The 25,443-nt window shown below is 37.4% G+C and overlaps 1 protein-coding gene across 8 annotated transcripts in view; it reads left to right on the top strand.

Annotated features, from left to right (window-relative positions):
- TJP1 (tight junction protein 1) overlaps positions 1–25,443 on the top strand; it is a 156,975-nt gene that overhangs the window by 107,027 nt on the left and 24,505 nt on the right. For all 8 annotated transcript variants that reach the window (XM_085234412.1, XM_085234408.1, XM_085234407.1 and 5 more), the window contains 9 exons: positions 6,128–6,184; positions 10,371–10,495; positions 10,687–10,789; positions 14,251–14,530; positions 15,115–15,218; positions 15,988–16,156; positions 16,521–16,665; positions 22,134–22,270; positions 24,825–24,930. In XM_085234412.1, coding sequence (XP_085090538.1) covers positions 6,128–6,184; positions 10,371–10,495; positions 10,687–10,789; positions 14,251–14,530; positions 15,115–15,218; positions 15,988–16,156; positions 16,521–16,665; positions 22,134–22,270; positions 24,825–24,930 — 1,226 coding nt within the window. The remainder of the gene's footprint in view (positions 1–6,127; positions 6,185–10,370; positions 10,496–10,686; positions 10,790–14,250; positions 14,531–15,114; positions 15,219–15,987; positions 16,157–16,520; positions 16,666–22,133; positions 22,271–24,824; positions 24,931–25,443) is intronic.

The following is a 25,443-nucleotide window of genomic DNA, read 5'->3' as shown; positions in this document are numbered from 1 at the left end:
GCTTTCAGCAATATATGAAAACTATAACCTAGTTTTTTTGGGTCTTTGTCCTAATAATGCTGACTTCAGTCAGAATAATGGAGAAATTACTTAAAGACAAAAAAAAAAAAAAAAAAAGCCTACCTGTGGCAGTAGCACCATCACTCCTTCTGAACACAAAGCCATGACAATAAGCTGTATTTTATGTTTCTCTTCTGTTGTGATTTTTGGTTCCGTTTTGCTAGTGTACTAGCCTGGAAGTCATGATCTTTGAAATGCTGCTTGCCAGCACTTGGGAGTTTGTGATTGTACATGATTTCATTGCCAGCTGGAAAGCGAAATGGAAAGAAGCAAAACAAATGAGGATCCCAAATTCTAAAGCATTTTTCCCACGCCTTAGAGATCATGGAACTAGTAATAAGCTTTCCTTAGCTGATGGCAGATGCTGTGAACAGGGTGTTTGAGTGCTGCTCTTCAGCACCTGAAGTAACCTGATCTACGAATGAGATGTATCTTTGGGGTCTTTATGTTCTGGTTTGTTTTGCCTTACAACAGGTTTCCTGAGTGCCAATGTTCAGTTGTTCTGGAATAATAGCATTCAGCAAGCCTATGACATCAAAACTTCTATAAATACTGGAATATAACTGGATTATAATCCAGTTTTGATTTTTTTTTTCTTTTTTTTTTTTTAATTTTCCTTCTACCAAAATGCATTTTTTTCCCCCTAGCTTCTGCATATTTTTGTCATTTGAGGGTTTCTAGGATGTCTGAAAACTTTTGGAAGTAGAGTCTGCTGATTTAAGTCTGCCTCCGTGAGCAACAATAGCCAAGGAAACCCATGGCTAAGCAGAGAGCTGGGTGAGGTTTGGACTGAGAGGCCATTCTGAGAAAGGGAGTCATGTTTGCCTCTGGATGCAAACAGCAAGCTCCAGCAGTGTGCAGCTTGCTGTGTCTGTCCTGCCTCTGAGCACCCTCTTCTCTGAGTGCACAAGCTCTAGACCTTGCCTCCCAGTGCTTGAAATAACTTAGGTACCAATTTAGAGCTCAATGGCTCTAGGGTGGCCTGGAGAGTAGATGTGAGGTGGTGAGTATCTTACGTAAAGAGCATGTAAGAAAAAGCTCTGATTTTTAATTGATAAAATCAATCTGATATTAGGGTTTTATCCTCTTTGCACTGGTTGCAGTGAAAAAGGATTTTTAGTTAACACAGGTCTTTGTGGTATCCACGTAAGACAATTGGAACAAAGCCGTTGAAGTATATGGTGGCAATAGTGTAAGCAGTAAGGACAGAGGTGAGTGTCTGCAGGAAGTCCTCTTGGTTGGTGCTGGAAACAGTGCACTGCTCCAAGTATGTGCCGAGAGATGGTGTGTTTGGGGGGAAATGACCTCTTCATTTTCTGCTCTAGACTGGCTGAGGAAGATACAGTTTCCTTCTGTGGACTTCCTCAGGAAGCCATTGTTTGGGCTATTGGCTTTAGGGTATAGATAACTTTTTTTTTTTTTAACTGAATGGTGAATATAATCCAGTAATACTCAAACCTGCAGAAATTCTTACAACAGCTCCAAATGCTAGTTGTTATGGTATTTTATTTCTTGTTCCCTGAAGGGCAGTCAGTCAAAATGGATTGATTCTGCATTTAACCTCTAGAATTCAGCAATAGAATTCTGTTGAACTTTGGAAGTTGACTTCTCCATAGAATAATTCTGAGAATTAATTTTTGAAGATCAAATAAAATACTGATTCAGAATTAATAAAATTTGATTTATTTTTTTTTTTTTTTTCCCCATTATTTGATACAGTCCATCAGCACTCGATTATTTTTTTCCTTTTTTCCCTAGTATCTCAAATTAGGAAATAGTTTCTCAAAGTTACTGTGACCTTTTCTTCTAGGACAATGAGAAATGCTTTTGCAAGTCAATATTTTATTGGAAGTAAAGGTAGACACAAGCTACAACGTGATGCTGTAGGTTGGAGTGATGATGCTCTGCGTGTAATGTCAAAACTTGTTCATAATTGAGCAAATTATCACTAAACTTAATCCATCCTTGACACAATTAACTTCACTTGCAAAAGCAGTTCAGATGAAGTAAGAATGATGGTTCATCTTGTAAGCTCCCTTAAACTTGCAGAGAAGCTTGGAAAGTTTCTTCTGGCTCTGATTGCAAAAGCACGTGGGAGCTTTGACTTCAGTATAGCCGTCTTATAGGTGCAGATGTCTGAAGAAGTGAGTGTAACAGTGGAAGAAACTTCACCACAGTAACCTTGCATTATTTTTAGGCATGAGATCCTAGTTTCTCTAGCTGTGAATTGCATCTTTCCAAATGTGAACTTGAACTGTCTTCTGCAGCCTGCAGGTAGATCTGGTGCTGCTGCTGATCTCAGCTTTCCCAGCTTGCAGGAGTGGCAAAGTGAACAGTGCTGTTCCAGAAGCATGGCAACACTGGCAGTCAGCAAGGCTTTTGTTCCTTGATGGTGCTTGGAGGAAAAATCTTGATGCATAAGTACAGAATTACTCATTTGGGAAAATTGTATTGTGTGCGTATTCATGTACCCAGAAATGCACAAAGAAAAGAGTTGTATGACAAAGGCATATTAAAAAAAAAAAAAAAAAGCACAGAGGGACAAAGTGGGGGTGGAGGGGAAGGATGGGGGAAGAAAACACCAGCCTTAGAAAAGTAGCAAAGAAATATGGTGGGTAGGGGTGCAAATAAAAGTCGTACCTTGTGAAGGACTGTAAGCCCACAAAGGGAGCTTCATGGAAAGATGCTTAGTTAGATGAATTTATATCTCAGCGCAATACCAAAGATCAAGAACTTCAATTATTTGCATATTGATGAATTGCAATCTCGTGTATATCTTCTTGAAAACAGAGAAGACAGATTCAGGAGCCATGTACGGAACTGGTAGTTATACTAACAATTTACATAAAGGTGATTCAAATGAGCTTAAGGAAATTTTGATTTAGTAAAACGTAAATATAAACTATTCTTTTTAATGCTAAAGTCATGATAACTATCCTTCCCTTCCAGTTTCTCTTAGAGAACCACAGCCAATATAGATATAGTGCGAGTCTACAGATTTATTTGGCCCCTTGCATTACAAAAATTCGTAATGGTTTCTGTTGAGTTACTCCAGCCCTAGACTGTAGCATCTCATTGTCATATTCCTGGTTTCTAGTGGTGTGTATTTGCTTTCCTGCTGAGTCACCTCATTTTCCCCAAATCAATATTGGTAATATTGTCTTGAATACCACGTTGGCAGCAGCATGCAGCAGGGCTGGTGCCATCACTGCTAACTTAACGCTGTCTGCCCCCACCTCTTAATTAATAGCTGCTTTTTCTACAGACTTGGGAATTACCTGTATCCTCACAAGAAGTGTGAAACTCAAATGTTCCGTGCAGAATACAGCATTAGCATACCCACAGAGTGGATCGTGTCTAAGAGCAGCATCTCAACAGAGACCTTGGCTGATGGAGAGCAGCAAGAGCTAGCTTTTTCTGCCTCAGCTGTCAGTATCTGGTGGGATGAGCACCTCTGCGAGTCTTCATCAGACTTCTCAGTCTTCTGTGAGTGAAGGCAGTTCCTCACAGACGAGAAGCAAACTCACTTAAACAGTTTGTGTTAAAGCCAGCAACTCACCTCAAGCTGCCTTTGAACTGTTTTAACTGCTCTGGATTGGACTGTTTGGGCATGCAGAAAGAATGAAAACAACATATTACTTGGTTTGCTATCTGACTAATGGATATTTGATGTTTCCAACTCTTGTGAATTTGAAATGAACGTAGTAGCAAAATCTGGGGAGGCAGTAGCAGTAGATGAAGAGATTATTTTAGTGAAAAATGGAGCAGAATGGAAGTGGAAAGACTGAACTACAGAAAGGAAAGCAATTGGGAAGAAAAGTTAGAAATGGTAGGTCAGTCAGTAAATGTGACCAACGAGCACCATGGCTGCTTTGAGAAAGAAAGGTGGATTAAGTTGTGTGGTAGTAAGTAAGTTTTGTGGGTTTGCTTTGTTTCGCTGTGAGGTATGGAGTCTTAGTTCTCAGAACCACGTTGAGTAGACCAGTTTAATTTTTCTTATTCATTGTATATTTACCAGCTTGTCTCATATCTTTCCCACTTCAGCATTACCAGTTCTCCCAGCTCCAGCAGGAGCAGTGCTTAGCTGGATAACTGGGTATTATCAGCCTTTGCCATATCCAGGAGCAGGCAGTGTGTTTGAGCTGTGCCTTTGGGTGCCCTGCTCCAAAAACAAGCAGCAGCAGCTGGCAGCCCTGGAGCTGTGCTGCCTGTTAGCCCAGTGGCTCAAGCTGACTAGGCAGGTGCTCCGAATGCAGGCCGAGGGGTGTTTCGTGCCTGGGACAGGTGTGGTTAGTGAGCTCTTGGGTTCATTTCTCTGCTAACTGGACTAAACAAGTAGGGCTGCCTATTTTGGTTAGAATGTCTATTGCAACCTGTGCAGTCTGTTCTCGTACCCGTTTCACCTTTTTCCTAATAGGAGTTATTTAAAAACTTCTCCTGGAAGTTTACGTGCAGAGATAATTCTTCATTTGTTGAGATGTTTAGCCTGAGAAACACTTGCCAAAACTAAGACAGAATGAGAGCATCACGAATGGGGAAGGAAATCAGTATTCATTAACCATTCAGCAAGTGGAACATTCTATTTTGTTTCAAACATGGCACTGTTTGTGGAAGTTGTTACTGTGCTAAAATTGATCAGATGTGTTTTTAAAGTACTTAACTGGAAGGAAAGAATCTAATCTGGGACTCCAGTTGTGTTGATATCAAATGCAAAGGAGTACCCTGTGCTGAGTGAGAGAACTGAGGGAAGGAGGTGTCTGCCAATTGTGTTGCACCGATGCTTTTAGGAGAAGTGAACCCTGAAAGAGAAATAAGCTGTAATCTAACACATCCAAACAGTTGAAATTAGAGCACAAAATGCAGAGAGGAAAAAGACCTAAAGCTTTCTGGGGACAAGCTTTCTGGGAGAAGAACTCGCTTGTTAAATGTAGTTGCAAATTCTGGTGTTAGAGAAGTGGATTAAGTTTTCATAGGTATTCATGGTGGGACTAAATGTTTCTGATGCAGTTTTCTTTTCATCCAGTCATATGAATTACAGTTGGGAACGTTTTTGTTGTAATGACTGTGTTAGTGTAATGATGGCTGTGTTTTTTTTTTTTAAATGTGCTTCTTTCTGATTGGCTTCAGGGATGTTTCTGCTGTGATTCTGTGCTTTAGTTACTGGATTGTTTACTTGTGAGAGGGAGGATATGGAGCAAAACACAGGGTGCTGCCTATGGAAAGGCAGAGAATGTGGCAGCAGGAGAGTTGTTGCTGCTTGCTGTGTATTTCCTGCTGCCTCTCTATCCGTTTTCTAGGCTTTGACTCTTCCATTTTTAACTCCCCCAGCCTATTTTCCTCTTTTCCAAATGTTTTTTTTGTGGCACGTTTAGTGCATCTGCTCTAAAGCAGAAATACAAGTATGTAAACATTGCCATAACGTTACTGTTTAATCCTGTTCCTTTTCTGAGACCTCGTTTATTTCTGTGGCACTGTGGCATTGAGTGAAGAAATCAGTGTACACTGAACTGCAGTCTGTTAAGTAACCTGTAAGCATCACACAGTTGCCTGGGTACTGTGATGTGCAGAGCTGGGTGCTCACGATGAGTTGATGGTGATCTGCCTACACCTACAGAACAAGCAAAAGGCAGAATGTTCAAGAAGTGTCAAGTGTGAAAGTTAGTGTGTTATACTTGTGATCCTAGTGCGGAACTGAAGTGGGCATTGGACCTTACTGTGTGCTTAAGGAGCAACTTAGAGAGACTGCATTACAGGTTTCTTGTAGTTCTTCCCTTTAAACTTACTTAGTTCCAAAGTTAGTGGTCTATATAATGATCAGAAATTTCATGTCTGTTAAGTTCTGCTTCCTAAATCCCCCCCCGCTTGGCCAAGAGCACAGGAAGTTCAGATGTGACATATAAAGGTGGGAAGTATCTAACAAGTGAGCCAGCTCTTCTGTTACTGTTCAATATGAATATTAATGGTCATTTTGAGTGCAAGTTCCTATTTGTGATACTATACAGTTATTACAGCTATTCACTGTATGCTGTATGGTGAAGTCTGATCTTTGTTTTCTCTCTCTCCTTAGAGTGCAACAATGGAAGAAACAGCTATATGGGAACAACACACGGTGACTCTTCACAGGGTAAGCTAATAGAATTGGTTGTGTGTGCCTAACTCAGGATGCTGGTAGGCTTTGAAAACAATAGGAAAAAGCCAGATGTCAGGAAGTGAAAGAAAAGGAAACTGTCCTATCCCTTTGTTTAAATTTAGAAGTGTTGTAAAAGCTGTGTGACTGTAGTTCTGTTTCATCTGTTTGTTTCAGTTTAAGTTTCTAAGATGAGCCTGCCTACAAACACTTCTGCACATAACAGAAAGTACTTAGAAACCAAAGGGTTCATGCATTAAAGACTGTACAGAAACCATAATGATTGTTTTACATTTTGAGTTGCAAAGGCTTAAAGCACTGTAGTTGAATACAACTAAATATATTCAAAACTGTCTAATTTGATTATCATTTCTTTAAATCAGTGTTGAAAATAGTGATTAGATAATCAGAATATGCACTTCAGACAAAATGGAGGCAATTTCTACATTTAAAATTTTTACTTATTTGAATTACTCTTAAACTGAACCAGTTTCTGGTGTAGCATTCAGAAAGCCACACAAGAGAAGCAATTAGTAAATAAGTAAAAATAATAACACACAGCACTACTTTTCTAGGTGACTCTTCAAGTTTACAAGGTCAGAAGGTTTTTTAACAAATGTTATTACCCGTTATTTTCTTCTGCAAACTGTGCAGTCATACTGTGAAACTTTTTAAACGTGACTTTTTTTTTTTTTTTTTTTATCTTACTGTTGGTTAAAATGATGCTGGTGTTATTTAGAAATGAAAAATCCTATAGTAGTACAAAACTGGGTGGTAGATTTAATGATAGCTCGGTTTTTCTGGAAAGAGATGTTATTCTGATTAATCTAATTGATAACTTTAATGAAACATGAAAGTGAGTTCAATCAGTGTATGAAGGAATAATGAAACGCTGTGGTAGGTTTTCTGGCAAATGTTAAGCAAATAGAAAGTTAGAATTTATTCTCGGCACCGTGAAGAGCTTTTCAGGGTATTTGCTTATTTGTTTGCTAAACTTCAGACTTTCTTGTGACATTCTTATAAAGCTAGGTTATCAAGTAAATAAAGTTATTTCTGCTTAGTTGTAAGAAAATAAATGCTACCAAATTTGTTTTATTCTCACATGCAGAAGTTAGCAGAATTGGAATAGTCTCAAAACAACACTTTAGAATGCTCGTGGAGTATTTCTGTGCAAGTTCTTCTGTTGCCCTCTGCTGTGCTACGAACTGCTGGAGACATTCCATTGTCTGCCATGTAACGCATTTTGAAGAGCTGAACTTGCTTTCTTTAAAAAGAGATGCTGAAAAGTCACTGTGATTTTTATTTAGGCTTAGCTGAGGGCAGTGAGCTGGCTGCAACTAATGGACTGGCACTAAACCTCTGAACTCATAGAGTAGCTGCAAGTTAAGCATCACAGTATTGGCTTCCTGTGTGTTTTTTTGTTTTGTTTTGTGGTGTTATTAATTTTACTTTTGGTATGCCCGCAGAGGTCTTTTACCTTTTAGTTCATTTGGTCAGTATTTGCCCTGGAAGTGAAGGTAGACAAATGACTGGAAAAACCTTGTTGAGAATAAAACTTTGGTAAGTCCCCTTGGAAGAGACAGACAAATGCAGAGATATCAGCACAGTGGTGAGCAGATCTTTGGTGCCTTTTCCTCGTGCCCAAAGAAACTACTGCAGTGTGGCTTCTTGTTCAATTCAACTAGCTGTTGTTAAACTTTTTAAAATAAAAACTTACTAGAAGGGATGACCTCTGCTATAATTGTCAGCTTTGAAAACAGAAGGAAAATTCAAGTGGCTTAAGCAATAATGTATGTGTGTGTTAGCAAAGGTGCATAGAATGTTCTTCACTTTGTTTTTTCATGTTCTAAGAGTTGTTTTTGTTCTGATGGTATTTCCAGCTCTGACAGATTTTTGTTTTAAACCTGTATTGTTCTCTGGTATACCTCCATTGCTGCTGTCTGTATTGGAGTTGTATTCCTTTAACTCTTGTGTTCTGTAAGGGTAGACAAAATGTAAACACGAAAATCAATTTCAGTAGTAACCAAAGGCATTTCAGAAGTGTTACATACCTTGAAAGGATACACATCTTGTTTTTTGAGGGAGATGTTTTGGTCTGTAACGGGCCTTTTAAAAGGGTTTATGATGCTGGATAGTCTTTGGAGGATGAGACTTAAAAAAGAGAAGGGAGTGTTTTATGGAGGTAGGAAGTTCTTGCTGAAGAATGAGTCTTTTCTCACCTCCTCTTGCAGGGTTTTTCCTATTGCCTTTGCTTTGAAGAGATGTCATTACAAATTAGGGACAGAGTGCTCTTAATCCCAGTAGTTGCAGTATACATGTGTCAGTTCAGATGCTTTGCCATGGTTCAGACATGAGGTGTTTAATTTTAAACTATTTTTGATCCTTCTGTTTCAGATTTCTTACAGAGCCTGTAACAGCATAGAAGAGATCTGACTACTGGTATTTAACATGGCACTTAGTGAATTCCAGCACTGTTGTCAAAAGATGTACTACAAACTACTTAGGGGGAGAAAAAGCAGCTTGAACTTAAAAAACAATTTTTTTCTTCCGTTTCTTTACTACACTTGTAATTTTGTGAGCTGTTATATGGCTCTTAAGAGACTGAGCCAGGCTCAGATTCAGTTAAAGCTTTCCAGTAGCTGCAGTTTCTTTTACTGAGAGATTTATATTTTTATATTCTTAACTGTAAGTGATTCTGAGGAAGGACCATGCACTTCATGTTTGAAGTGGGATTTTTTTCATCCTTGGAATTGAAGTATTGAAGTATTAGATGAGTTTCTTAACCCAGTAAAATAAAAATCATGTGTGTACACTCCTTTCTGCTTCTCCCCTGTGGCCATACTGTGGGAGCAGAGCAGCACAGTTGTGTTGCTGTTATGTCATCTGATGGGAGTTTGTGAAGTGGCACATTACAAGTAAATAAAAGGCAATTTTAGCAAGATGCATGTTTATATCTTATAACCCATAGTGATCATCTGGTTATTTCCCTCTGCAAATTTGGAGATTGTTTTTTAAGAACTAGATTCAGTTTTACAGCTCTGAGTACAGTTCAGTTTGTCGCTCTAGGTTGATGTTAGGGAATGTTAGCGGGATAAAATGAGAAGCAGCAGGCAAAAGGTTATGGGAAGCTTTATTTATTTAAGCTTGTACATTTTCAAAAAAAAATCAGGTTTTGCTTTGTGCTTTCCAATTTGGGTTGTTTCTTAAGCCTTCGTTTTCATATTGTTAGACAGCTTTTCTCAGAGTGGTACTCTTTTTTTTTTTTTTTTTTTTTTTTTTTTTGACTACTTCCAGCATATGAGACTGCATTGTTTCAGGCTCGATGAAAAGGACATTGTAACAATGAAGCATAAAACTTGTCCTTTTGCTTTTGTTGATTTGGTTTGTGGATCTCCTCTAACAAAAACAGAATGATAAGTAACAGGATAGGCTTACAGTGAGTTTCTGTGTACCTGAATGGTATTTCTTTTCATGAATGGAGAAATTTTTTTTTGTGTATGTATCTTTATGGTTTAAGGAAAGGTAGACCTTTTCCATTTAAATGAAGTTTGACATAAATGTCTTCATCTCTCTTCTGCCTCCCTCTTCCCACCCAAGTACAGTGCAAACTGAGTTCTGTTTCTTACGGTATTGGAAAACTGAAAGAAGGAACAGTAGCATGAGGAAGGGGAGAAATGTTTCCTTTGCAAATGTTACTGTTTTGGAAAGTTTCTTGTTGCATGTTTTCATAGGCTGTTATATATATTTGTTTTGAGAACTATTTAAAATTGAACTAAAATCCTGACCTGCAGCTCTGGTCCTAAGTGATCATTATGAGCCTTTATCCTGTCCTCCTGCATGGCACAGGGTTTCACTTAGCGATTCTTGAATCTCAGCCATGATTTCTGGTTGATCTGGCTGGAATGCGTTTGAAAAGATGTTCAGCCTTTTTTGAAGGAAGTTAAGTATGTGTAAAAAGAAAGCTGTAAGGTATGCCCCTACACAATTATTAAATAACCTTATCTTAAAAGTGTATTTTTTTACTCTAATTTTTTGATAGCTTTCTTTGTGGCTTGCATAGCATTGCGTGGTTTGTTAATCCTTCTTCCAAAAAGCTGTATTTCTCTCCATGTTTTACACAGTAATGTGAATTGTTACCATATGAGTAATATTAAATAAAATTGTTTCTCTTGTTGCATTACAGGCCCCTGGATTTGGATTTGGTATTGCAATATCTGGAGGAAGAGATAATCCTCACTTTCAGAGTGGTGAGACCTCAATAGTTATTTCTGATGTGCTGAAAGGAGGCCCAGCAGAAGGACTGCTACAGTAAGTGCCAAAATACAGCTGCATTCTAATTTGGGGCATTTGAGTCCTAATTGTTTGGCTCTCAAGATATCAATAACTCCTTATATAGTAGGTCTATACTGTGTGTTATTTGTTCAGGGAAGCTCAGCCCTCATTGTTTTTTCCCTAATCAAGTATTTAAAATCCACATTTTCTTATTTTTTTTCTTTCAGAGAAAATGACCGTGTTGCAATGGTTAATGGAGTTTCAATGGATAATGTTGAGCATGCATTTGCTGTTCAGCAGCTGAGGAAAAGTGGGAAGAATGCCAAAATTGTAAGTGAATGTCCAAAGATTTAAGTATGCTTAAACTCAGAAGTTACAGAGCAGAAGTGAAATAGCATAATTTCTGCTGATATACATAGATACATACATGATATGGAGTACTTGTATAATACCTTCCTGAAAGATGCTTCAGGTTTAAGGGATGATAGAGATAGTTGTTATCACATGAGTCACCCAAAATTCTAAGTTCTATCTTAAAGTATGAACAATCATTTGGTTTGCTAACCAAACAATCATGTTTGGTTAGCATGGCAATAAATAGTAAAGATTCTTTTTGTTTGTAGTAAAGTTGTCCTCAGGTTGCCAAAAGTTCGATTGTTGGCTTTGTTTAACGTTTCTTTTCTTTACCAAGTTGTCTTTTATCATTGGCACTCTATGCTAAAGATCCTTACCTACTATTCATGCACAAATGTAGTTCTTAGTTTCAGCAAACACCGTGCCAAAGTAAAGTATAATTATCTTAATTCCTATAATTTTGTAGGCTTATTCAAAGTGCCTGACTGGCTTTTGAACTTAGCAAAACAGAACAGATGATCACTAGAGGGTAGTAATCTGTTTTTCTCTAGAAGTTTGAGTACTTTTTTTTACATTATGGAAAAAGTAGAAATCACATTTGACTTCTTAATTTAGGAAAATGGGCTTTAGGGGCTTGTAGAAAAACTTCAGTGCTGGCAGATTTCAAGTGCTCTAATGTGCTTTAGCAAGATTGCACAAAGTTGTGCCATGTCTTGCACTTGTAGCTTTAGCAATTATTTAAAGCTTAGAAAAGAAAACATAGTGAACTGTGCAGGTTTTGGAACGTAAATATGTGTTGTAGTGTTCAGTATTTATATGTTGTTTGGTCATAGACATAAGTGTTTTCTATACCTATATGGAGAAAATCAATGGCAGAACTTCTGTGTATATCTTTATTTGCTACATGGTAGGGAATGAAATCCTGGAGACAGTCGGTTTTTATTCTGGAAACTGCCATCTGTGTTAGTGCAAACTGACTTTGAACTTTTATCAGGAATGTTCCCTTGTTTCTGTGGCCTACATAAACAGCTTTAATATTGGCAGGCTTCAAAGGTAAAGAGAGTTACAGTCAGTAACACGCTTGAGTATACAATAGATTACATGTTAGTAAAAAAGGTTTTTAGCAGTGCCAGTGACTGACTGGTGGGTTTAAGGAAAGAGAGGGCATTCAAATATGCAATGCTATGACAACAGAATAGTGCTGCAAAGGCTGTCACAGAATGGCCCGGGTTGGAAGGGACCTCAAGGATGATGAATCTCCAAAGCCCCTGCCACATGCAGGACCACCAACCTCCCCATTTAATACCAGACCAGGCTGCCCAGGGCCCCATCCAACCTGGCCTTGAACACCTCTAGGGACGGGGCATCCACAACCTCTTTGGGCAGCTGTTCCAGCACCTCACCACTCTCTCTGTAAAGAACTTGCCCCTGACATCCAACCTAAATCTTCCCCCTCTCAACTTAAAACCATTTCCCCTTGTCCTGCTGTTATCTACCCTTTCAAAGAGTTGATTCCCCTCCTGTTTGTAGGCTCCTGTCATTACTACCCTTTTTCCTCCTAGTGTAGAGGAAAATAACTAATATATTTCAGTAGTTGACTAAATTAACTGTTTTTCTTGTTTCATTGTTTGGCCTTTTTCTTAAAGGGAAGAATTTCTAGTAATATGTATTGATGTGTCTCCTCTATTAGCTGAATAGAATTTTATGACAAGAATGCAGGAATTCAGAGCATTCACAAGTATTTTCTTTTGAATTTGACTTCTGTTGTTTAGTACACTGTTTGCATTAAGCAACATGGAATCTGTTACACCTGAAAGGCAAATTCTTTAAATCAGTTTTGGAGCTGGGCTTCTTACTTGGCTCTAAAATTGCTTCCTCTCCAAGAAAGGAATTCTTGAGCTGTGATTTCCTTCAATTTTTTTATCCTGGAATAAGGTGTATAGACTAGAGTTTTAAGGGTTTATTTACACCAAAGTAGGTCTGTGTGATCCTGGATACAAAACAGTGAAAGGTCTTACTTGGAGTTCATTGATAATCATCTCCCATCATGGGCTTGTTGCTTCTTTTTTTTCCAGACCATAACAGGTTCTCAAGAGACCTTGTTAGAGAGTTTGTTCTAAGACTTATGTCTCTGTAGTGATAATCTTGCCTCATGTGCCCATTTCTTTGCATCAATATTCTTCAGTAGACTTAGCTGGTAATGTTTTTCTGTAGATTTAGGCTGTATATGTAGCATCATAGAATATCCTGAATTGGAAGGAATCCACAGGGATTATTGTGTCCAACTGCTTGCTCTACGTAAGACTACACAGAAGTGAAGCCCTATGTTTGAGAGCAGTGTCTGAACTCTTTGAACTTTGGCAGCTTGCTGCTGTGGCCACTGCCCTGAGCAGCCTATTTCTGTGCCTGTCACACTATGGTGAAGAACTCTTCCTGTTATATACTGTGTGATCATCTCCTGATGCATCTCTGTGCCATTGACAGTCAACTTTCTAAGTTCATCTATCTTGTAGCTATTACTAAGCTTTGCATGTTAACTAACATACCTCACCTTCACAGAATAGTCTGATCTGTAGCTAGTAATGGCAGGATGGGATGCCTGGAAAATGTCTGTTTTGTAACTGTTACAAAGATCTGTTCTGGTAAAGGTTGACTAGACATCCTATGCTTCATTTATATGCCAGGTGTCATGACTATCACTTTGATTCTTCAGGTCTTGTGTAACTTTCCCCTTGTGTAAAGGATTCTCTTTGTCATGAACTTGCAATGATCCAACAGTGATCAAGGGATGAGTGATCAAAAGGGATTTTCACCAGTCTCACTGGGTTAGCAGTCAACATACAGAATATTCTTTCCCTGGTAGATCCTCAACTAGTTTTCAAGGAGAAGTTTATTTTGATAAACAGGAATTTATATATAAAGGTTTCCAATAAAGCACTGAAAGTGTTTTCTCTACCCTCATCTAGGTTGTCCATTACAATAAGGAAACTATTTGTGTAAGCGATGAGTTGAAATGGAGATTGATGAAAGCTAAAAGCAGTAGTTAATTTTGACCTCTTTGGGAAGGAGCTTGCATCGCTGTTAATTGCTGTTATGAAAGAGAAACTAATTTAATTTTATTGTTAATTTCATGTTGACATCAAAACTATGGGTAAAGAATCATTAACAACTCCTTAGTTAGTATTCTCTAAATTTAGTGAAGTAGAGGTCTGTTGGATCTGTTCCTTAGCAGCTGATTATCACTTGAGGAAAACTCCCAGCCCATCTTTATTGCTAAAAAGTTTTCTGTCCCTAAAAGTACAACAGAAACCCACTGATAAAGATAAAACCATGCGTGCTTAAAACAAACAAGAACAGCTTGTGTATCAACACAACTAAGTGGTATGTGAGACGTGATTAAAATGCAGCCAAAGCTATTATCTATTGGTTTGTTGTAGACTATCCGAAGAATGAAGAAAATTCAGATTCCAGTAGCTCGACAGGAGCCTGAGCCAGTGTCTGAAAATGAGGACGATAGCTATGATGAAGAGATACGGGATCCAAGATCCAGCCGTGGTGCTTCCAGTGCCAACAGAAGGCATGAGAAGAGCTGGGTACGAGACCGAAGTGCAAGCAGAGAAAGAAGCTTATCACCAAGATCTGACAGAAGATCAGTTACTTCCAGTCAGCCTGCAAAACCTACCAAAGTAACGTTGGTGAAATCAAGGAAAAATGAAGGTAACACGCACAGAATTCTATTGCTAGGACCTTTGCCTATTTTTAAAGGCCAACTACATCAATCAGTGTTGTGGTAAAGGCTTTGTGAACTTTATGAAGGGAGTTGTTTCAGTTCTTTGGCCAGTTTTACAAGTAGCTAGTTAAAGACCTGAAAATTGCTGCTGTGTTTCCAGTGGTATTTTTCATGTTCCAATACATATGAGCTTAATCAGGGGGTGAGTATTTCGTAAATAAATCCCATTTATATGTCTGACTTGTGGCTGCATACTTTATATATATTTCAGCTAAGTCTTCCTTGTTCCTCCTCTTTGAAAGAAGGAAAAATTGTTCGGTAGTATATATACTGAGCTACTAAAAACCAGAAATGAGTACAGACATAGCTGGAAGAGGAGTTGTGTAGCAGTAAATGCATAGAGAAATTCCACTGTAGGCTTTCATGTAGTATGTTCATTCTTCTGTTTGTGTTTTTAGTTTAAATCTTCTGTAAAGCAGTGCTATAAATCTTTAGATCTTTAGACTTTTTTTTTTTAAACTAAAACTTCATCTTTTTTTTTTTTTTTTTTTAATTTTCTTTTGTTATGAAGAATATGGTCTACGGTTGGCAAGCCACATATTTGTGAAAGAAATATCACAGGATAGCCTTGCAGCAAGAGATGGCAATATTCAGGAAGGAGATGTTGTTCTGAAGGTACAGTAAATTGTGGTGGTGGTTGTCCAAAGGAAAAAATCTTTGATATAATTTTTTGTAGAACCAATTTTATGTTCAAATTATTGTTAGTAAGGTGAGTAAATAACTTATTTCAAGGATCAATAAATCTAACTCTCCTACTTAAAAAAAAAAAAAAAAAAAAAAAAAAAAGGTAGTCATAAAGCATGTTTTTTTGTTGAGTATTATTCCACAAGACTGACTTGGTCAAACAATGCTTATGTAACTAAAGAACCTCACTTCAAATGCATAATTAAAAATAAAGTGCTTGGAGTGGTATGAGATTCTGGACCTAGATGCATAGTTACACCGTATAGTGCCGTGCAGTTGAGCAACAGTGAAACTTACCTTCAGGTTAAATGTGATTTTTATTAAGAAGGAAAGAAAAGTTGAGATACACAGCAATTTTTATCTTAAATAAATAAATAAAATTGTTAATAATATTCTTGCAACAAATGTTGGCGCAGAAGAACGTACTATTCCTTACTCTGCTATTAGTTCAAAAAAGCATTTTCTGGGGGGGGAAGCTTACAGTTAGTGAGTGGTAGAGGTTTTGTATTTGAAAGATGAGGAAATCTTTTTTGTTATTCTGTTTTGGATAAAATCTATTGCTTTTGCATTCTGAGTAAACTGTGGCAATTTGAAAAATCTCTGGATGTTTCAAAATATTATCAGACAGAAATACACAGCGTTTTCTGGAGGTTCACTGTTTTTCAGTAACCTTCTATTTGCATTCTTCTTACTGTTTCAGATAAATGGCACAGTGACAGAAAATATGTCCTTAGCAGATGCAAAAACGCTAATAGAAAGGTCCAAAGGCAAATTGAAGATGGTGGTTCAACGAGATGAACGAGCTACGCTGTTGAATGTCCCTGATCTTTCTGACAGTATTCATTCTGCTAATGCTTCGGAAAGAGATGGTGAGTATAAACTTAATTTCCAAAGGCGAGGAATTCCCTGTGTTATGAAGATATGAAATACTTCAGTGGGGTGAGAGGAGGGTGGGAAGGATGGTAGTAGGATTGTCATATGGGTAAATTCCTTTGAATGGGATCCGTACCTTCAAGAAATATATGGAGAGAAAATTACAATTCCTTTTCTTGCAATTGTTCTTGCAGGAATATCGTTTAGTTGTTTTTGAAATAATAGATTTTTAACATCTTCATTTAAAAAAAAAAAAAAAAAAACAAAAAAAAACTCTGCAAAAGCTTATTTCCATTTGAGCAGGTCATGCCACCATTTTAATTACAGTCATTTCATAGAAAAACAACTTTTATTTAACAGACATCTCAGAAATTCAGTCGCTGGCATCAGATCATTCCAACCGATCACATGACAGGCCCCGCCGCAGTCGTTCACGATCTCCTGACCAGAGGTCAGAGCCTTCAGACCATTCCAGACATTCTCCACAGCAGCCCAGCAATGGCAGGTGATGGCAGTGTTGTATTTTTAAATCAACTATTTAAAGTGATATTTAAGTTGTAGGAGTGCTTGGGTTTGTGCGTTGACTGGTGTGATGCACAATTATGGTAACAGTAACGTGGACTTCTTTCTCTTGAGGTGTAACTGATTGTGATCCAAGTTTTGTGAGGCTTTGGGGAAATGATACCTTAAACTTCTGTTTTGCCCCTTTCTTATTTAAAAAAAAAATATATATATATATGTACACGTGTATACTGGAACATGATTATTATAAATGGTCTTTCAAGTTTAAAATTATTGAAGAATAAGCAAGTATATTTTACTTCACAAAAAAAATGAGCTGCAGCAATCTTAATAGAGGTGACTAGCAGCACAGTTCTAATTGGTTGTCTGTCTGGGTAAATTAGAAATCTGCGTTGTTTTGTTTAATTTTCTTTGCTACCTTTCTTTAAAAGTTACTAAATCTAAGTAAGTTTAATTCCTGCAAAATAAGGAGTTTTTTTTTTCAGCAGATGTAATTTGGGAATGTAGTTTTAAAAACTTGAGTTGGTATTGGGGCATTCAGGTGATAACTCTGAAGTCAGTCAGTCATTTTTTATTTTTTTTTTCCAATTTTATATGAACTCAGCGATGAATGATCTATTGTATATTTTAGAATATTTTCTTCTGCCATTTCTTCTGAAATGTTACTATTGACAACGAATCTGCCTTTTTTTTTAATTTGTGCAGCATAGTTTTGGAAATGGGTACTCTAATTAGCAATAGAAAGTTAAAAAATAAAATAAAATAAAAATAGGATTTTAAACAAATTTGTTTTTTATAGTGTGAGGACTTCTCCGTTAATGCTTCCAGCTGACAGAACAAAAACTGTTATGAATTTCAAATTCAGAGCCTGTATTTTAAAATGGCATCAAAAGCTCTGAAAAACAAATTGCTGCTAGCTGTTTGATAAAACTAAGATAGACCCAATTGCTTATTAACTTTTTTTTTTTTTTTTTTTGCCAAAGGGGGAGAGTGCTTCAAGATTTTTAATATCTTCTAGGGGTTAATAAATCTGCAAGATGGCTCTTGCATGCATGCATACCTATTTGTATACATTGTTGAGAGAGACCACAAGGCAGGAAAGTCTGTTTTCAAGTAGGAGCTGTATGCAAGTGAAAAAAGCTTAAGAGCTGGATTCCAGACTGAGGGGTGCCATGATTCTTCGTTTGTTTTAGAAGTGCATACTTCACAGCTCAGTAAAATATCCATGAGAGCTAAAACAGCTGGAATGCAAGGAGGGCTAGCTCAATAGCTATCACCTATCTTGTTGCAAAGTTCATTTTAGCTGTGACCTAACAGTTCAAATGAAGTACAAATACAAATTTCTGCTTATTCTAGAGTTATTATTCTAGAGTGGCTTAGCTGCTGTTAGTAATTAGTAGAATCCCATTATTTAGAAGAATGCAAGTTCAGCCATACATTTTTCTATCTTGTACTAGATGGATTGAATTCTTGCTTCCATAGGCAAGAACAACACAATGAATGTAGAGTCCCTTGTCCTTTTGTGATAATTTGCTCCCTGTGGCATCCCAGAAAAAAATGCAAGTGAGCTCTTACTTTGTTTTCGTTTCTTTATGTTTAAATAAATAAATCTACCCCCTCAAATATTCCTTTAGTGAGAGATTATAGCTCCATGGCCTTGGTTTTGTTGAAGGCACTGTGGGAAATTTGTATCCTCTTTGTCATATGATGCTTGGCTGTCTGAGAATGTCATGAAGGGAAACGTGTTGCTGCTGTTTGTTGTTGAGATGTTCAGGTTTGGAAACTATTTTTCTGAGTCCTTTGAAGGAAGGGAAGATGGGATTAAAGCATAAAATCAACATTTAGGAATATTCTGTTGAATAGTTCCTTTATATCAACAGAATTGATTTGGTGGTTTTGTAGTTTTGACTTTCTCCTGGATGCACTGTTGGACTGGGAGACACCTTAAAATCTTTGATTATAAGGGCTGTAGCGCTCCTCTAAGAGACGAAACTTGTATTTCTCAACATGCATTTCTAATGCCATGTGAAAATGGCTGACGGACGGAAGAAAAAAATCCATCAAAACTGAACTACAATTTACTTGTGTTAGTGCTTTCCTCCTCTATTACAGTGGCTTACATGGATGGTCACTTCCTCCCTACTGACTGTGCTGTCCAAGAATTAAATCCTTCCTGAGAAGGAACTTCAAAGTTAACTGTGAATGATTCTGTTATCTGCTTTAAGAACAGGAGCTACCTCAGCATGGATTGGCTTCCTGTCGGACATATCTCTTCTGAGGTCAGAAAAATCTGTTGGGCCCTGAACCACATAAAGAACATGCTAAAAGCAGCTGCTTCTTGTAGTACTTATTTGTGCAAGTTCAGATTTGCTGTGGTAGCACTGTGTTTGTAACAGTGCTTCATTGTTAAAAATATGGTGGAAAAATTAAAGGGAGAAAGCTTGAGAATAAGCTGAGGAAGGAAAGGTGAAAAAAAAAAAAATCAAACTAAAATCAAGAAGGATGTTAAAATGTATTGAATATAATTAGTCTTTATTTAGAAATTGTGCTGTTATGCTAAGTGTTTGTGTGTTGATGAGGAGGGAAATTCTGTAGGAATCCTCTCAGTCCTTTCACGTGAGCTTAACTGCAGACTGACTTTTTTTTTTTTTTTAAGAAGTGCATTACAGCACAGACATATGCCAGTACATTTGTTTCAGTATTGCTTTGGTGCCTGGTAGGATCTTGACTGTAGTCCATATTTCAGTATTTTATACTGCAGTTTTCCTCTATATAGAAGTTTTATAACGATTGTAGTTGTACGTGGTGCTAAGGTGTTAAATATCATTTGTAGTTTTCTTTAGTTCAGAGGAAGCTCAGAGATGTCGTGGTGGTTTTTTTTTGTTTGTTTGTTTAAATGATAGAACATGGACCAGTTGCACTTCATTTTTTTGCTTATGGAGAATTGCAAATTATCCATTGTCAAGTTTTGAAAAGGATTGAGAAAATGGTGCATTCTGATGTAAAGCAATTGGGTTTTGTGGTAATCCAGTCCAAGCTCAGGTCTTTACAGATCTAGCAGCATTATCCCGTGTATGAACCATCAAACTCAGAATTGGCTTTTAATAAATGTAATGGTTTCCAAACTTGACAGAAGTATGGAGAGATGTCTCTGCCTGTGGATGAGCAGCTGGGTCTGTTTCTGTAGGAGCTTTAGATTGACTCTCACTAGTTGTTGTTCCACATTGAAGGGGCTTAAACAAACACCAGCAACCACAGAAACTACAAATACAGACAAATGTTTGTAGCTGTGGAGACTTGGAGAACTTTTAGTCAGCTGATAATGAACTAGGTACTCAGTAAAATATAAGGAGGATTATCTCCTGGCTTTGAGGAGGAGGAGCTCTGAGTTTTAACAGCGAAGTATAGTTTCAGAAGATAGTTATAACTTTGAAGAACTATTTAGGTAAAATGTATCTTATACATAGAATTTCAGGGAACGTGGGATAACTTTGTAGAGTACGTTAAGAACTGTGCTAAAAAAAGCCAGAATGAGCTCCCTGGGCTGGAGAGTACTTTGAGGAAGTACTGTATATATTCTATTCCATATATTCTTTCTTACCTGTCTAGTCTTACTGTTGCAGATTACACGTTGTTGAACTAGTTAAGGTTTTGGTGATGTGTGTGCTAAGGGTGGCATTTATAGCAGGAATAAAAGCTGCATTAAAATTAGTGGTTTGGGACTATGTGAAGATGAAAAGTAAAATAACCTTTGTTTTCTAATAACTCCAGCATTTTTTTTTTCCTTTTGTTGTCAAAGGAAAACAGAATTTCGGAATACTTGTTTCTATTTAGTGTTAGGAGATGCAAAGAAACAGGTAGAAAGGGTTCATGGCAAAATCAACTCATTAGTGCCCAAAAAATCTTCAGTCTGGGGGAAGGGAATTAGTTGTAGCTTTCTGTCTTTATAAGACACTTATGCATTTAAATGTATGTCAGTTGTCTGGCTTCAATGACCCAGATGTAGGAAAAATACTGCTTTTTGTAACAATGAAGATAGGGAAGAGAAAGTAGAAAAATCAATGTTTGTTTCATTTTGCTAGCCCTGATGGTCCAGCCAAAATTGTTTTGACATCATTTTTATCAACTCTGAAAGAGCCAGAAGAATTTATAAGAAAAAAGCTCACTGTATTTGTGTTCACCAAATATTTATAAGGATCTTGTTGATTACAGTGGAAAGATGCCTATGTCTTTCCAGATCATTGTAATGTTTACAAGTTTGGTGATTGTTTTCTTTTTTATTTTAGTTGACTTCAGGCAGAATTTTAAAAGTCTGGCAGAAGGAAGTAGAGAAGGGTCTTAGTATGTCTGAAGCTGAGATTTGTTTCTGATATTTCAAACTTCATGTTCCTTCATGAAAGCATGTTCTGCTTGTGTTTAGATAGTTACTGTTTCTTTTATTGTTTCATCCAAACCTTGAGATGAACTATTTGTTTTTGTTTTTTTCAGTCCTACTTAACTCTTGAGGTAGTGGTTCTGGTTAAATAGCCTTTCTCTGTGTAATAGATTTTTTTTTTTTTTTTAAATATGTGTATACTTAATGAAAACTGAGACTCATTATTGCCCAGTAGCACCATCTACTGTTAGTAGTGACAGACTTGACTTCTCTCTTCCTGTAAGACAGGAGATATGATGTCATCTAGTAAGTTGTTGTTTGTTGGTGTCAATGTCCCCTCAGATACTACTTATGCTTGCTTATGCATCAACTCTCACAAATTCGTAGATGTGTAGGATGTATGTACTCTGGAATTAAGGCCATTCTTTTCAGTTTTTCCAACTGCTAATTAATACTCTGCTTTTACCCTGTTAAATTATTTCACTTTCAGCAGGTGATAGTGTAACAGTTAGTACGTGCTGCAAGCTGGAGTGTTCTGTTTAGTTTTGTTATGGTCCAGCTGGTAGCAAAGTAACCTCTCTACAATATACTACAATACCTGTTTTTTTCTCTGCAAGGCTCTACCAAGAGCCACAATGGCAGCACCTGTATTCCAGGGGAACTGCCACATTAGTGTGAAACCTGGGGTGAAGTCTGAAAATCCATGACCTTTGCAGGGAGAGGGGAAAAAAAAGGATCATAATTGCTCTTCTCCCCTTCTTTTCTTTGCTTCTTATGTTCTTCTACAGCCCATTTGTACAACTTGCTTGCTTGAAGCAGGGTGCAGGAAAGGCAGTAGTCTGTTTTACCATGTCACTCTTTTTTCAAAACAGCCTTATGTAGACACTTATCTTATTATTTTGTTGACATAAAGTTAGAGACAAAAGGCTCAGATTTTGAAATGGTAAAAATATCAAGACCATACTAGCCATAGGAGTAGGAGAGCAAAATGTTGTAATTGATAATTACTTATCCTAGCAGTTCAAGGTCAGAGAAATAATTCTATATGCAGAGTGAAATCTCTTTTTCTAATATAGTCTTCGAAGCAGAGAAGATGAAAGAGTAACTAAACCAGGAGCCGTCTCTACACCTGTAAAGAATGCAGATGATATTTCTAAAACTATGGAAGAGGTGGCAGTTGAAAGAACCGAAAAACAAACACCACCACTCCCAGGTAAAAATGTTAAATGTGTTAATTCAGCATGTTGCTGAGAATGGATGATCAGCAGAGATTTTTTTTGCTCTCATATAGCTGTGAAATAATTACTGAAGTCTTAAAACAGAACAAGTTCTAACTACTACTTAAGCCTGTTTATATTTCAGAGTTTTGGTCATGAAAACCTCAACTGAGGGATCTGCCCACTCTGTGGACTCAAACTTCAGTGCTTAAAGCTATAACTGTTTTAGTCACAGACGTTTTTTTTGTCATTTTCTCTAGAAGAAGGTTACAATAGATCTCTGTCAAGCAATAGTCTGGTTCTTATACGTTACTAGTAGCAGAGTATATTTGATTAATGGTGAAGGTAAGCTTTTTCAAAACTACTGTTCCCAAGCAAAACTTAAAACATCCTGAAATGCATTCTTCCTGTAGCATTCAACTATAGTCATGGACTAATTTAGGCAGAGCTGCCCTTGAAAGGCTGTAGAACGAGAAAAAGCACATTCAAGCTTGAAAACGTTTGACAACTTAAGGGATGAAAAATGAGACTTTTGCATGTAGTGTTCTGTTACTCAGTGAAGAATTGAAGGAGTTATGATATTGATAGGCTCTAAAAGATTTTGAACCATGAGTACTGTGGGTTTTCTGATGCATTGGCCTTTAACAAGGCTGTCATCAGTGATAGTTCTTTGCAGTAGTGTTAATAAAAGGTGCAAGTTATGTCTTTGTTTACCAAGATAGAAAAAGGATAGTGTAGCAAGAGAGACCTAAAATATTAGTTCAGTATTTCTATAACACAATGAAAAATAATTGGCATAATACAGAATCAGTCAGGATAGGACTGCAAGGGTGTTTCTCATTTGAAAGTAACATTATTGGTTTGAGGGACTGCCAAATACCTAATAAGTGCTGTGAGGTTGTCTTTTTGGCTAGTGGGGAAAAAGAAGTGTGCTATTCCTGGATGAGTGGGGAGAAAAATCGATTTGTAAGGGAGGTGGTGTCTGGAAAAGTCATAGGCCAGTACATAAAGATAATACATACTTTTCTGCAGATAAAATTATTATTATGTATGGTCTGAAATAAAACGGTGTAATAAAGGGCCTGATTCTCTAGTAGCCTCAGAGAAAGCTCTAGAGAAATGAGGAGGCTCTTTCAAAGACTGTAATAAAAATATGATTAGAAAAGTAAGTTGGTGAGTTCTGTGACTCCTTATTAGACTAAGGGCAAAAAGTCTGTCATAACTGAGTCAAGGAAGGAATGGAAGGAGAGTATTTCTTGAGAGCAGTCATTAAAGGCTTAGATCACTAAAGACTTAAAGAAAAAATGCTATGCTATTGTACAGTAAAGAAAAAAATTGCATTAGAAGAAGTACATTATCAAATTGTCTGAAATTCTCTATTTCAAGCTGGTCTACTCGGTGATTTGAAAAGAAGGTGATTTGATAGCTAGATTAAGCAGAAAGGAGCATTAGCCTAGTTTGAAGATAGCATAGTTTGAAGTCGGCTTCTTTCAAGTGCATCAAGATAATGCTTTAAATACAAATACTTGTAACACGTGCAACCATATGGCAGATAATAGACAGTAATAGTGTCCACTGCTGGTGGATGATTGCAGTGATATTTTCTTCTCAGTAATTCCAGAGGATCCATGCAGCAGAGTCCATAAGTATTTATGTTTAAGAGCCAACTGCACCACAGTACACACTGAAATTTGCTGTCCTCAAGTTCTGCAGCAGTAGTTCTATTGTTTGAAGTACTTTTGTTTCATAAATCAAAGAATTCTTTAATGGGGGAAATCACAGAATTGCAGGGACTGGAAGGGAACTCGAGAGAGAGAGCCCAACCCCTCCTGCTAAAGCAGATACCCTACAGTAGGTCACAAATGTAGGTGTCCAAACAGGTCTTCAATATCTCCATTGAAGGAGTCTCCACAACCCCTCTGGACAACCTGTTCCAGTGTCCTTACGGTGAAGTTCTTCCACATATTTGTATGCAACTTCTCCTTTTCCTATTACTACACACCGCTGAGGAGAGCCTGGCCTCACCCATTTGCCTCTCATCTGCCTTTAGATATAAACATTTATCAGATCCCCTTTCAGTTGTCTTTCCCTCAAGCTGAACAGAGCTCCTTCAACAGACCCTGAGGAAAGGTTACTCAGCATTTCCTCAAATAGGAGATGTTCCAGGTCCTTTACCATCTTTGTGACTCTCTGCTGAACTCCTTTCATGACATCCCTGTCTTTTTTGAGCTGGGTTGCCCAGGACTGGACATGGTACTGTTAAATGTGGAAAGTTATGTTAGACACATCTAAGTGTGCCTAACTTAGAGGAAGGAGTAAGGCTGAAAATGGTCTTGAGAGAGCATAAAATCTGTTAGTTCTCGCAGTTTTGTGAAGTTGATGGAGCCCTGCTTTGACAAGGTTTCTTGTTGTAAGTTCCCAATGTTAAGTTTCTATCATAAAGTGGGTTGGTGGGTAGAGGAAGACTACTGAAGAAGCTCTGAAGTTAAGCTTTATTTTCTCATCTTTAAATGCCCAAATGGACATTCAATGTCTTCTATATTTTAATAGAACCAAAGCCAGTATATGCACAAGGAGGTCAGCCAGATGTGGATTTACCAGTCAGTCCGTCTGATGGTCCTTTACCCAATTCAACCCATGAAGATGGAATGCTTCGGTAATGAAACTGAATTCTATTTGAGTCTTATTGCCTAGGCCTTTAGCAAGACAATATTTCTTCCAAGTTAATGAACAACGTTTATAAATGGCCTGGTGTGAGGTCCAGCATGCTGTTTGGATGCCTCTATTCAAAAATAGTGGAATGAGAATTTCAGAAAAATCTTTTACTCTTGTAATTATTGGAGGCCAACTAAAATAATCACAGAAATGTACAGTCATGGTATGCAAGTGAGTCTAATTCAACTGAATCTCCTTTATGGACATCGGTGTACATGAGAGTAGATTCTATTTCAGGTAAGTACATTTTATTCCTTGAAGAACCAGAACAAATCTCTGTACTAGCACAGTTCTTCCAAAGGGCCAAACACTTTGGGAAGAGTGTGTCAAAATGTCTCAGTTAAAACACTGTATTAACATAAGACAAACTTTGCTGTACTAGTAAATTAAGTTGTTGGTTTTTTTTTGTTATTTCTAAGCGCTGCAGATGAGTCTGTTGTATAATGGTATAGTT

Source organism: Meleagris gallopavo, chromosome 12 (genome assembly GCF_905368555.1).
Source record: "Meleagris gallopavo chromosome 12, MGAL_WU_HG_1.1, whole genome shotgun sequence".
Lineage (NCBI taxonomy): Eukaryota > Metazoa > Chordata > Aves > Galliformes > Phasianidae > Meleagris > Meleagris gallopavo.
This window is presented reverse-complemented; position numbering and strand designations above follow the sequence as displayed.